A 12,222-nucleotide genomic window follows, 5' to 3' on the forward strand; every position below is an offset into this window, starting at 1 on the left:
ATGGCTTAATCAGCAAGCAAAGGCTCGGCCAGAAGCAGGTAAAGCCACTGCCCGCTCGCACATTTACTCTTTCAGCTGCAAGAAGCTCTTAGCTCGGATATTGGAAACAACTACTGTAATTTAACATGGAGAACGAGGAAGAGGAAGATGACATTTTTACATGGCAAGGAGGATATGAAGGGCTGGAAAATGTGGAGAAGCAGGAGGAAGAAGAAGAAGAGGAGAAGCTAGAAACTGAGAGGAAGAGCAGTTTGGATATCCCATTTCCAACTCGGTCACTGGCCAGTCGCAGAGCTTCACTTCCATGCCCAGTTAGTAGATATAGTGTGCATGAAGGTTTTGTGTATGTAAGGATTTGACTATATGTTTTTCATCATCAGTAGAATAAGAGTATTTGAGTGGTATTCTATGTGTTGTAAAGACTCTAAATTTACACTGATGAATGAGGACATAGTAGTCTTAACTGGCCTATGCATGTGAATAATTTAAATATCTACCATATTTTTAGCATAACAAAAACTAATTTAGGTTGCAAATGAAAAACACTACATAGGGACAAAGACTTTGGCTTTGATTTACAGGTTAGCGACCTCAGCGATCAAAGCAGGATACCCTTTTACCTAATTCAAGGAGTTTATCCTGAAATTACCTTAGCACTGTCCATGTCTTAAAACTATGATTCATAAACTTAAATAATGACAACTAACTCTTATTTTTTCTTTGAAATGTTAAAAGTGTTAGTTCACCCTAATGCCATCCCAGATGTGTGTGACTTTCTTTCTTCTGCTGAACACAAAAAATATTTTGAGAAGGATATTTCAGCTCTGTAGGTCCATACAATACATGTGAATAGTTGCAAGAACTTTGACGGTCCAAAAAGCATATAAAGGCAGCATAAAGGTGATCCACACGATTCCAGTGGTTAAATCCATATCTTCAAAAGCGATATGATAGGTGATATGATACATTCTCCTCCATTCCCAGTAGGTGGCGATATGTACAAATAATGCAAATCAATGAAGTCAAAAGAAGAAGGTGAAAGTGGAGATTTATATCAGATATATTATATAGTGGAGGACTTAAATATCAATCTGTTTCTTACCCACACCTATCATATAGCTTATGTGGATATAGATTTAACCACTGGAGTCTTCTGAATTACTTTTATACTGCATTTATTTGCTTTTTGGTGCTTCAAAGTTCTGACTACCATTCATTTGCATTGTATGGACCTACAGAGCTGAAATATTCTTCAGAAAATCTTTATTTGTATTCAGCAGAAGAAAGTCATGCATGAGGTTGAGTAAATGATGATAGAATTTTCATTTTTGGGGTTACCTATCCCATTAGTGTAGTTAATCTGTAATAACCAACTGGATGTGTGTAGCCATAGTGTTGACATAAAAACCTCTATTTAATAAAAAATCAAGATTTTAGGTTTAAATTTACATATACAGTTGAAGTCAAAATTTGACATATACCTAGCCAAATATATATGTATTTAAACTACATTTTTCACAATTCCTAACATTTAATTGTAAAAACATTCCCTGTCTTAAGTCAGTTAGGAACACTACTTTATTTTATAAGATCTATGTAGTAGAATAGAATAGTAGAACTTTCATTTCTTTCATCACATTCCCAGTAGGTCAGAAGTTTACATACACTTTGTTAGCATTTGGTAGCATTTGTCTTTAAATTGTTTAACTTGGGTCAAACATTTTGGGTAGCCTTCCACAAGCTTCTCACAATAAGTTGCTGGAATCTTGTCCCATTCCACCAGATACAACTGATGTAACTGAATCAGGTTTGGAGGCTTCCTTGCTCGTACATGGTTTTTCAGTTCTATCCACAAATTTTCTAGCGGATTGAGGTCAGGGATTGTGATGGCCACTCCAATACATTGACTTTGTTGTCCTTATAAGCCATTTTACCACAACGTTGTAGATATGCTTGGGGCCATTTAGAAGACCCATTTACCACCAAGCTTTAACTTCCTGGCTGATGTCTTGAGATGTTACTTCAATATACAGTATACACATAGTTGTCCTTCCTCATGATGCAATCTATTTTGTAGTTGTCCTAAATGACTTGCTAAAACTATAGTTTGCTAATATTAAACCTGTGGAGTGGTTAAATTAGCATTAATGACTTCAACCTAAGTGTATGTAAACTTCTTACTTCAGCTGTATGTGGGAAAGTGTATATCCAACCAGATCTTATGAGAATTTGTCCTGCAACAAGTCACTATTTCTTTTAAAATGTTAACCATTTTAAATCACATTAATACCTTCACTGGTTCATATATATATATAAAAAAAAAAGTCCTGTGGTGTGACATTAATTTTTAAAATGCAAAAAATCCATCTAGTATAATAATTACAGAAGAATTGGAAAATAGCATGTCACACCACACCACACTGGTGAAACTACTTGATCATATCAACTACCCATTTACTCGTGTCTTGTTCTCTGTACCTATATGAATTTATCAGGCTCAGCTGAATGCCATGCATTTGAGTCATCTGCATGCTGCCACCATGACCCCTAGCCCAGCTTACCTGATCCATCGGCTGGAGAGCGGTGAAGCGAGGCCATGCTCTCGCTCTTGTCATAGTGGTAATGATGAGGAGAGAGAGCATGCCAAGGGCGGACCATCTGACAGACGACCACGTGCCATCCCCACCATCCCTGAGGTCCACGAGCCCCTGGAGAGAAAAGCTCGATTTAGGAGCCGAAATGTCATGTCGCTGGTGTGTGATATGTTAATTGTCAACAGGTTATGGCAGGGGTTTTCTACCTTTACAAACTTATTGACCCCTCACCCAGACTCTAGGCCAATTTAGGGACCCTCAGAATGAAATAATTAGATTTTCTTAATATTATTTAACAACTTTCACTAAAATTCTTATAAGATCATTTAAATTGTTATAAATGTCAATAATGTTTTTAAAGGAAATATTAAATTTATTAAAAAAATATATCTTCTCTGTGGACCCCTGCAGCACATCTGTAGACCCCCAGGGGTTCACTGACCACTTGTGGCAATGGAAAAATTGAGGCATATAGAGAAATTTTCATTCTGTTTTCATACAGTGTTTAGGCAAGGCTAGAAAATAAAACTTAATCTTATTTCAGTGCAAGTAAAACAAATCCGTAAGCTAAATTCTAGACAATCTTCTTGAATGCCCATCAAGTTATTTAATGTGGGGTAAGATAAATTCAATTAGATTGTATAATGTGGTGTCTGCTTTTCAGAGTGATGCTTACAGTGTGTGTTTGATCTGCCATGACGACCTACGCAAAGGAGGCGGAGCTATTAGAGAGCTTCACTGTTCCCACAGCTTCCACAGTGATGTAAGAGTTCACAATTCATAAATTGTTAGCCTGGAGATTGTAGATTGTCTTTCAGGAGTTTAACTTCAGAAATCTGTTTTCTTCAGCCTAAACAACTACAGGCATAAAGAGATAGATCACCCAAAAATGAAAATTCTGTCATCATCTACCAAGGGCGTAGATTTGGCTTGAACACTGGGGATTACAGTATGAAGAATTTACATGTTTCCATTGATCATGATATAAATATTATGGCTTCCTCACCCTCATGCCATCCCAGATGTGTATTACATTCTTCTACAGAACACAAATAAAAATTTTAAGAATAATATCTCAGCTCAGTAGGTCCATACAATACAAGTGAATGGTGACCAGAAATCCAAAAAGTAGATCAAATCAGCATAAAAGTAACCCATGAGTGATCCAGTTGGTTTTGGGTGAGAACAGACCAAAATGTAACTCCTTTTTTAACTTACATCTTGTCATTGCCATCTGTAGGCACAATCAGTATTTCAAGCTCGATTACATTTCCTAGTGCTTGACACAGATGGTGCTATGAGAAGTGTAATCAAGCTTGAAACCTTGATCGCCAAAAACATTGCTGTCAAGATGTACAGTCAAAAAAAGTTATTATATTTTGGTCTATTCTGACCCCAAACAAACTGGATCACTTCAGAAGACATTGATTAAACAACAAGAGTCTTATGGATGACTTTTATGCTGACTTTGTCTCATTTGTGGAGCTTTTGGAGTTCTAGTCACCATTCACTTGCATTGTATGGAACAACAGAGCTGAGATATTCTTTTAAAAATCTTTGTTTGTGTTAATTAGATGAAAGAAATGAATACACATCTTGGATGGCATTAGGGTGAGGGATGGCATATTATTCCTTTTATGACTGACTCTCCTTTTGTTCTTCACGGAAGAATAAAGTTTTACAGGTTTGAACAACATGATGGCGAGTAATTGATGACAGAATTTTCATATCAGGGTGAACTATTTCTTTAATTTCACAAGTGTTTAATCACTTGCCAAGACTAGATGGTTCAAAAGTATTAGATGAGTTACTATCTATTCAGTATATCAGCGGTGTTGTCTAGAAAGCCTTGTTTTCTCGCTAACCATCTTAGGGAGTTGAATTCTTGCTATTGTTGCCTGTGGCTTGTAAACTGGGGTATAAAGGCACTATTCTCTGTAAAGCTGCTTTGGAGCACTATACAAATATGCCTATTTTGTAAATGTAATTTGATTGAATATTCTGTTCTTTCTGATTTAGTGCATAGAGGAGTGGCTGTGGACTAAGCAGACCTGTCCTACATGTCGAAAGCATGTTGCCATGCCAGAACCCCTCTACTGGACATCTACCAGAGTAAAAGTGCCCTGAGCTCTTCAAGCAGCCATTGAAACCATCAGCTTTAAATGGGATGTATAGCAGAGACCTTCTGTCTCCTAAAAAGTGGATATGAGTTGGCCAAAGGACAATGGATTTAAAAGGAACAGCTATCGTTCACATTACTGTTGCATTCTAACATTATTTCTCTAACATGGAAGAAAGAGCCATTTTCAGAGACTCTGAGTTTTAGATATTTTATATCTGTGGTGCTTCAAATATAGGTAGTCAAAATGTGCTTTAAAAGGTTTACGAACATCTCCAAAGAGATTAAACATCAAATTCGGCAGATTTTTACCATAATTGCATGAAAAGCCGATTTGTATTTTTCATTGCATTTTAATATTAAGAAAAGGAATGTCTCTTTTTCTACCTTGTACATCATTTTAGGACAAAATTTTACAAGCTGTATAAAAGTGTAAAATGTACCTCATTGTATTTGAGAATATTTTAGAGCTCCTGCTGTAACATTTTAAAACTCTATTTTACAATGTATTTAATGTAATACTATCGATGAATAAAGTTGTAGATCCTAATTGTCTATTTGTTGTTTACCCACATCCTAAGGCAGTCAAGTGTGAATGTAAGACACAATGAGAGCATTTTTAGATCTAAATAATAAAGGCAAACAAAATATGTTTATCACGTATAGCTCATTGTGCTCTTGGTTTCAGCAGTACGTCGAACGTAATGACGTTGCCTAATCGTTGCCGTGGCTACATACGGAAGTTATCGTGTGCACCTGTTGTACTTTCAAACAGGAAAGGGAACAAATCAATACATATTTTTCTGAACATAGTTGCTTTGTGCCACGCCTTGAGACGTAATTTTTATTGGATCGATTTTTAAATATCTTAAGTCTGACGATTAATGGACAAATTAAAGAAAGTTTTGAGTGGCCAAGATGGTAATGACGACCTCAACGTGCTGCAGGTAGTTACATTTAACAGTTTACATCTCGCTAGCTCGACGGAGTTGTAGTTGGTATCAAATGTGTATCTATTATGACCTTTACAGTTTGTTATTTTGCGATGAAGAGCGTTTACCTGGTGGTTATAACATTATCATAATATCTATAGGAGCACAATAACTGCGAAAGAGATGTCATGTTTATTAATCTGACATTGATAACATTGTATATTTTTTGTAAAACACATATTTACATGAGTATAACGGGTTTTTTTAGTCAGCGAATGAAGCATCAACACTGGGATGGGGCACGCGCGTCAAGGGATTCGTCGCGTGCTTTGTGGTGGGCGTCGTGTGTTCAGTTTTGGTAAGGAGCATCTGCGTGTCCAAAATATGCTTAAATGGTTTCAGTAGTGCGTAAAACAGTCAAGCGTCATCTCTTTCTTTACTTTTGTCATTAAGGGAACTTGCTTGCTTTGGGTTCCTAGAAGCGGACTGACACTTTTTGCAGTCTTCTACAGTTTTGGAAATATCGCCTCAATTTTAAGGTGAGTCATGCAGTTTTATCCCTCCACCTTCAATCTGATCTCGCCTAGGTGTGTCGCTGGCCACCTTGTTTATAATAATAGATCATGTTTGCATTGGCATTTGGGACGATGACAAAGAAGGATGTCTGACGTAATGTAAAGGAAAATATATATATAAAAAAGCAAAATAATGTCCCTAACCAAGTAAAGAGCAATCAAATATTTTTACACCTTGAAAGTATACATCTTTTTTTGTTCCAGCATGACAATACTCCTGTGCAAATTAGCAGTGTGCATATAGAAGTCTGATTGGAAGAACTTAACTGGCCTATATGTAAATGGTCCTGCTTGACCCGCTCCGAGCGGGATTCGAACCGGTGTCTCTGGCATGGGAGACACGCTAATGAGGAGTCTAAAGGCTACTGCCCCTAGCGTCAATCACTAGTGCACCTCTTGACGCCAGGGGAGTGTGGTTTACACACACTGCACAGCATATTCCAGCTGGCTACCATTACACTCACCCCCCTAAACCTCACTCCCATCCAGTTCACTGCACCACTGTAACCGGTACTGCTCAACCCGTAACAAGCAGGATTCAAACTGTCGTCTCCGGTATGGGAGGCGGGCACTGGAATGGCCACTTCCCAGTGCACTCTAAGTCCTCATGGTGGTGTAGTGACTCGCCTCAATCTGGGTGGCGGAGGACGAATCTCAGTTGCCTCCGTGTCTGAGGTCGTGAATCCGTCTTGTTGAGTGCGTTGCTGCGATGACATGGTGTGTGGAGACTTCACGCTATTCTCAGAGGCATCCACGCACAACTCACCAAGTGCCCCACTGAGAGCGAAAACCACACATTATAGTGACCACGAGGTTACCCCATGTGAGACTACCCACCCTTGCAAATGGGCCAATTTGATTGCTTAGGAGACCTGGCTGGAGTCACTCAGCACCCTATGTATTTGAACCCGCGACTCCAGGTAGTCTGAGCTACCCAGGCCCCCAGCTTTTATTAATTTGCAACAAGACACGAGCATCAGTGAAGTCAAGCACTGACATGGGTGGTTGGGCCTGGCTTTCTATTCGAATTCATCCCCAAAGGTGTCAAAGGTCAAGTTCTTCCACACCAGATTTACAGTAGTTAACCATTTCTTTATAGCTTCTGCTCTGTGCACAGGAATAATGGAATTCTCTACAATGTCATTGTTTGGTATTGCATTAATATTTGTTTTCACTGGAATTACTGGAATAGTCAAATGCGTCAATTAGAAGGGGGTATAATAGTGGACTGGGCATAAAAGTGTTTTTTTTTTTTTGTGTGTGTTTTTTTTGTACACAAATGTTATGATTTTTTTTTTTTTTTTTTTGCGTGAATATTAAGGTTATACCACTTGATGACCTTAACCATTCTTTTCATAAACAGGCCAAATTATTTGTAAATTTTTATTATTTGTTTGTTATTTTATTATTATTTGTTTTAAAAGGCTTACTGACCTTGACACACAGTTATATGGGGCTAGGGGTCGTCTGTGTGATATAAGTTACAGTTTTATGGTTATCTTGTCACATGGCAACAAATGGTTTTCTGAAAAAAAAATTGTGCCATGTCTTTGACCCTTGTACTACTGAATGCACTGTTGTGTATATGGAGATCTATAAGTCTGAGAAGTTGCAGTACTGAATTCCTAAATATATTGGGTGTGGACTACTTTCAGCACGGTGTTCATAATGGGCCCTTTAAAGCAAATCAAAAGGATGTGTGACAAGACGAGAGCACTGGCAACATGCATTATGATTGTGAGAACACACACACACTGACATCATAAATTATAACAAATCGAGATTCAGATATAGATCTGTTGATACAGGATGTTTGTTTTATCAGAATTTGTGTGCTTTCCGGAAAACTGAACATTTGTGTTTTTAATGGGTTTGCAGACATGCCTGGTGCTGACCTTCTGTGCTGCTTTTTGGGTAAGTTTGTTCCTATTTGGTTTTAGTTGCTTTTTAAAGTTTATAACTTTGTGTTTTCCCTAATCATTTATATGATTTTATATGATATAATACGTTTGTATCATGTATTGTAGCACTTAAATGTTTATCATGTTTTATGATATTTTAGTGTTGTTATCTTTTTAACACTTTCTTAGTGGAAGAACAAAGGCCTTGCTTTGCTGTTCTGTGTCCTCCAGTTTCTGGCTTTTACTTGGTAAGAAATCAGATTGCCCTAGTTATTTTCTTTGACTATATTAATGATGTAATTGGATATATTGCTGTTTGTGTAAATACATGGAGCGTTATTGTTAAACTGGCAAGAGTCAGCGGAAGTGAGAACTCCATTATATCAGTCGGATATGTCAATAAGGAACCATGAACCTGTAGGTCCATATAATTCTTTCTGTTTTACGATCAGCAACTGTTCTATCCTGACCTCTAAATTGCAGAAAAGGGGGCATAAAATCACTTGCATCTTTTCTACAGGCATTGTGTTTTGGTCAACAAAATTACAACTTTAGATGAACAATAATTTACCCATAGTTTTTGCTGAGCTCATTTGGGTGAGGGTCAGATAATCAGTGGAGTATCCAGCTCTGGTTTGCACTGCTTTGTTCTCACAAGCTCTGTGCCATGTTGTGAAAGACATATTTATTTGTGATTTCAAAAACTATGAACTGAGCTTTGTGGAGTGGCCATTTAAGCAGCTATTGGGATATTGAGATATGTACAATGTTTTTAGATTGTGTTTACATTTTAGTCATTTAACATACACTCTTATACAGAGCGATTTAGATGAGGCAATAAAACTATTGCAATAATGACTCTGAACTGTCGAATAAGTGGCATCATTCTTTCCAAGTAAATATTGATAATAATGTAATGAATGCTGTAATTATTTCATATTAAATTGTAATGACACATTATCTGTAGGCTTGATTGTTTGTCCAAAAAGTATTTTTAAATATATGACATTTTGCCTTTCAATATGTGAAAATATTTTCTTTTATTTCACAGGTATAGCTTATCTTACATTCCTTTTGCAAGGTGAGTTTCCCTTTTCAAAAACACTGTAATAAATATCTTGTGTGTTTGTGCTGCCTTAGCATTTTAAGTTGTGTCAACTTAAGAGGAAATGTTGTTTAAATAGAACATAAAGTTGACTTAAATCAATATAACTTGACAAATGAGCTTAATGTGTTTTTAAGTAAACATGACATTCTTAGTTCAGTCAACTTCATTCTAATTCAATTAAAAATGTATATAGAAGTTCAAATACTTATATTTTCATTAAATATTGCTATATTAAGATACATTTCCATTAGATGGTAAATGGCCAGTTGATAATCAGAAACCAACATGTGTACCACCCCTGGAGTCGGGAGTTCGAATCCAGGGCGGGCTGAGTGACTCCAGCCAGGTCTGCTAAGCAACCAAATTGGCCTGGATGCAAGGGAGGGTAGAGTAACATGGGGTAACCTCCTCGTGGTCACTATAATGCGGTTCGCTCTCGTTCGGCGCATGGTGAGTTGTGTGTGGATGCCGCGGAGAATAGCGTGAAGCCTCCACATGCACTATGTATCCGCGGTAACATGGTCAACAAGCCACGTGATAAGATGCGTGGATTGACGGTCTCAGACATGGAGGCAACTGAGATTCATCCTCCGCCAACCGGATTGAGGCGAGTCACTATGCCACCACGAGGACTTGGAGCGCATTGGGAATTGGGCATTCCAAATTGTGGAGAAAAAGTGTAGAATATTTGAATAAAAAAAGAAACCAACATGTGTTATCATTCATATTCAGACTTAACTTTGTCATGATTGGGCCTTAACACAATGCATGCATTGTAAAAGTAAACAATAAAAAGATGAGCTGTGAATTATTACTACACGAGAGATCATTGAAAGTGACTACGAACACAACCAACAACATAAATAAAAGCAGAAAACATTAAAAAAAATAAATAAAGATGGTAAAACGGCAATTTATGTAATCTATTCATACCGCAGTGCATGCTGGGAATCCAAAAGTGTAAGTGTGATGTGCATAGATCTCTTGACTTATATTTTTGATTTCAGCAAAATAGTTTTAAGTTCAATTACTTATCACAAGTTCAGCCACTAAAAACTTGGATAATTGAGTTATCTCAACAAGAGCAATACAGAGCAGTTATTCTGACACTACATTTTAATTTAAAAAAGGCAAAGTTACTAAAAGGCTAAATAATTTTTTTAAATGTAACCTTTTTTTAAAAACTGTTGACACGAATAACAATACCAAGTAAATTAGCTCAGATATATAGCAAAAACTAAAATAATAATAATTTGTGGAGACAAATAAAAAAATAAAAAAACAATGGCTGACTATTTAATAAATGTGATGGATGAGCTTGCAAAACTAAAGCAACTATTATGTATTATTTTGTTATAAAATTGTATAAAGCTACAATATTAATCTTAAAAATACAGTTTTGTAACTTATGCTTTTTGGTCTTTACTATGTATTTAAATTACACAGCTTAATGGCCAAAACATACACTTTTAAATCATTGTTTTTTTGGCTTGGGAATTTATTTATCTTTGGCTGTTTGTTTTTATTTAGGGATGCAATTATTAAGTTGTTCTCTGCGTGCTTCAAGTGAGATGCCTCTACACGTGGCCTTGGCAGTCTCTCTGTGCTGCTCTGGCTCCAGCATTGGTGCTGCCTTCAATGCCACTCGTGTACCCACTCTGCAACCTGGCACACACAACACACCACACTTCAGGATCTCCCCCTTCCTATAACGGTTGGACTCTCTCCATCTGTGTGAACAAGCAAACCCACACAAGTACTAACAAACAAACAGTCACCTGTGTTTTACTCTCAACTAGGAAACTATGAAGGATGGGGCATGTAATTAGGTAAATGGTTCTGGTTAGGTCTCTGCCCTGTAAAGGGAGAGACATGTTTGGTACAGCAAGAGTTAGCTGCACACTTTATATTTAACTGCTGCTTAATTGTTAAACGATTCCGTTGTGCCTTTCTCTCTGTCTATTACTTGAGTAATAGATTGTGTAGAACTGTAAACAATGTGTGTTGTTTTGTAGTGTTATTTTAAGTAATTGTGTTCTAACTTTTCGAATTGTATTTTAATCTTGTGAAAATACCTAGTAGATAAGTAATGAGACAATTTCTGTTATCCCATTACTTATCTAATAAACAATATAAAATTACATAAGTAACATATTATTCACTTATTATGGTGCCAATGTATGCTGTATCATGAGGTTTCCTTTTCCCCTAAACAACCCAGTTGCTTTTAGTTAGCTTTGTGTAAAACATAAAAATCATATGGCTTTTTCTTATTAATTTATTGTATTTAGGGGAAAAAATATGAATGTATAGTTAAACACATTTCCTTTTTAACTGGATTGATTTCAGTAATGACAACGGAAGTTTCCCCTCTTTGTTGTCATTTCAAATCATCATTTCACCAGCAGTGGGTTTACTGAAGAGACCTCTTTTATTTTACAGCACATGTATGAAATATTATCCAGATAATGTAAGAGATAAACATTTCAGAATTATCTTATCATGACTGAAAATTATAATTTCTTATTAAGTTAAATATGCTATTCTTATTTGTCTATTATTATGAATATATACTTTACTGTTATAATGAAGAATATAGACTTTATGAGATAAGATGTATAAGAGTCTTAATTGCTACTTTATATGGAGCTATTACTATAACATTGCTATTAAAAGGTTTGAATTAATTTAGTGTGTGTAAATTAATCTTTCATTTATTTTGCACGTAGGGTAAATGCAATGTTTTATTTACATTTTTGTGTCAATGCATTTATTACTGCTTGATGTTTTATATATACCTACATGTGTGGTACTATCATTAAAAAAAAGCCTTGTCACGCTACATGATGTACGTGTGACACTCAAGACCCAAAGTTAAAGTTCACCGATGTGCTTAAAAGAAAGGTCAGGGGGTTGATTTTCTGATTTTTGATATGCAGGAGGATTCTTCGTTAATGAGACCCTTTTTTCGGATTTAAACTCTTTGAATCCTC

General features: G+C 36.4%; 2 protein-coding genes across 2 annotated transcripts; both read left to right on the plus strand.

The window, feature by feature from the left end:
* On the plus strand, positions 1 to 5,133 carry si:ch211-207l14.1 (E3 ubiquitin-protein ligase DZIP3). The gene is made up of 4 exons (XM_052129974.1): positions 1 to 311; positions 2,496 to 2,753; positions 3,259 to 3,357; positions 4,614 to 5,133. The coding sequence occupies exons 1-4, from the start codon at positions 126 to 128 to the stop codon at positions 4,719 to 4,721; spliced, it is 651 nt and encodes a 216-aa protein (XP_051985934.1). The 5' UTR covers positions 1 to 125; the 3' UTR covers positions 4,722 to 5,133.
* Positions 5,134 to 5,446: 313 nt separating this feature from the next.
* Positions 5,447 to 11,890, plus strand: sft2d2b (SFT2 domain containing 2b). The gene is made up of 8 exons (XM_052129975.1): positions 5,447 to 5,660; positions 5,914 to 6,003; positions 6,099 to 6,184; positions 7,876 to 7,957; positions 8,099 to 8,134; positions 8,311 to 8,369; positions 9,173 to 9,202; positions 10,760 to 11,890. Exons 1-8 carry the CDS (start codon positions 5,598 to 5,600, stop codon positions 10,797 to 10,799), a joined length of 486 nt encoding a protein of 161 aa, XP_051985935.1. The 5' UTR covers positions 5,447 to 5,597; the 3' UTR covers positions 10,800 to 11,890.
* Positions 11,891 to 12,222: the final 332 nt, after the last annotated feature.

Source organism: Xyrauchen texanus, chromosome 7 (assembly GCF_025860055.1).
Source record: "Xyrauchen texanus isolate HMW12.3.18 chromosome 7, RBS_HiC_50CHRs, whole genome shotgun sequence".
Classification (NCBI taxonomy): Eukaryota; Metazoa; Chordata; class Actinopteri; order Cypriniformes; family Catostomidae; genus Xyrauchen; species Xyrauchen texanus.

What these genes read in the sequence shown, in the direction of transcription:
- sft2d2b (XM_052129975.1), top strand. Translation starts at nt 5,598, where the DNA reads ATGGACAAATTAAAGAAAGTTTTGAGTGGCCAAGATGGTAATGACGAC. An exon ending in ACGACCTCAACGTGCTGCAG is followed by an intron (nt 5,661 to 5,913) that starts GTAGTTACATTT and finishes GGGTTTTTTTAG; the next exon opens with TCAGCGAATGAAGCATCAAC. An exon ending in GCGTCGTGTGTTCAGTTTTG is followed by an intron (nt 6,004 to 6,098) that starts GTAAGGAGCATC and finishes TTTGTCATTAAG; the next exon opens with GGAACTTGCTTGCTTTGGGT.
- si:ch211-207l14.1 (XM_052129974.1), top strand. Translation starts at nt 126, where the DNA reads ATGGAGAACGAGGAAGAGGAAGATGACATTTTTACATGGCAAGGAGGA. An exon ending in GAGCTTCACTTCCATGCCCA is followed by an intron (nt 312 to 2,495) that starts GTTAGTAGATAT and finishes TGAATTTATCAG; the next exon opens with GCTCAGCTGAATGCCATGCA. An exon ending in GCCGAAATGTCATGTCGCTG is followed by an intron (nt 2,754 to 3,258) that starts GTGTGTGATATG and finishes TCTGCTTTTCAG; the next exon opens with AGTGATGCTTACAGTGTGTG.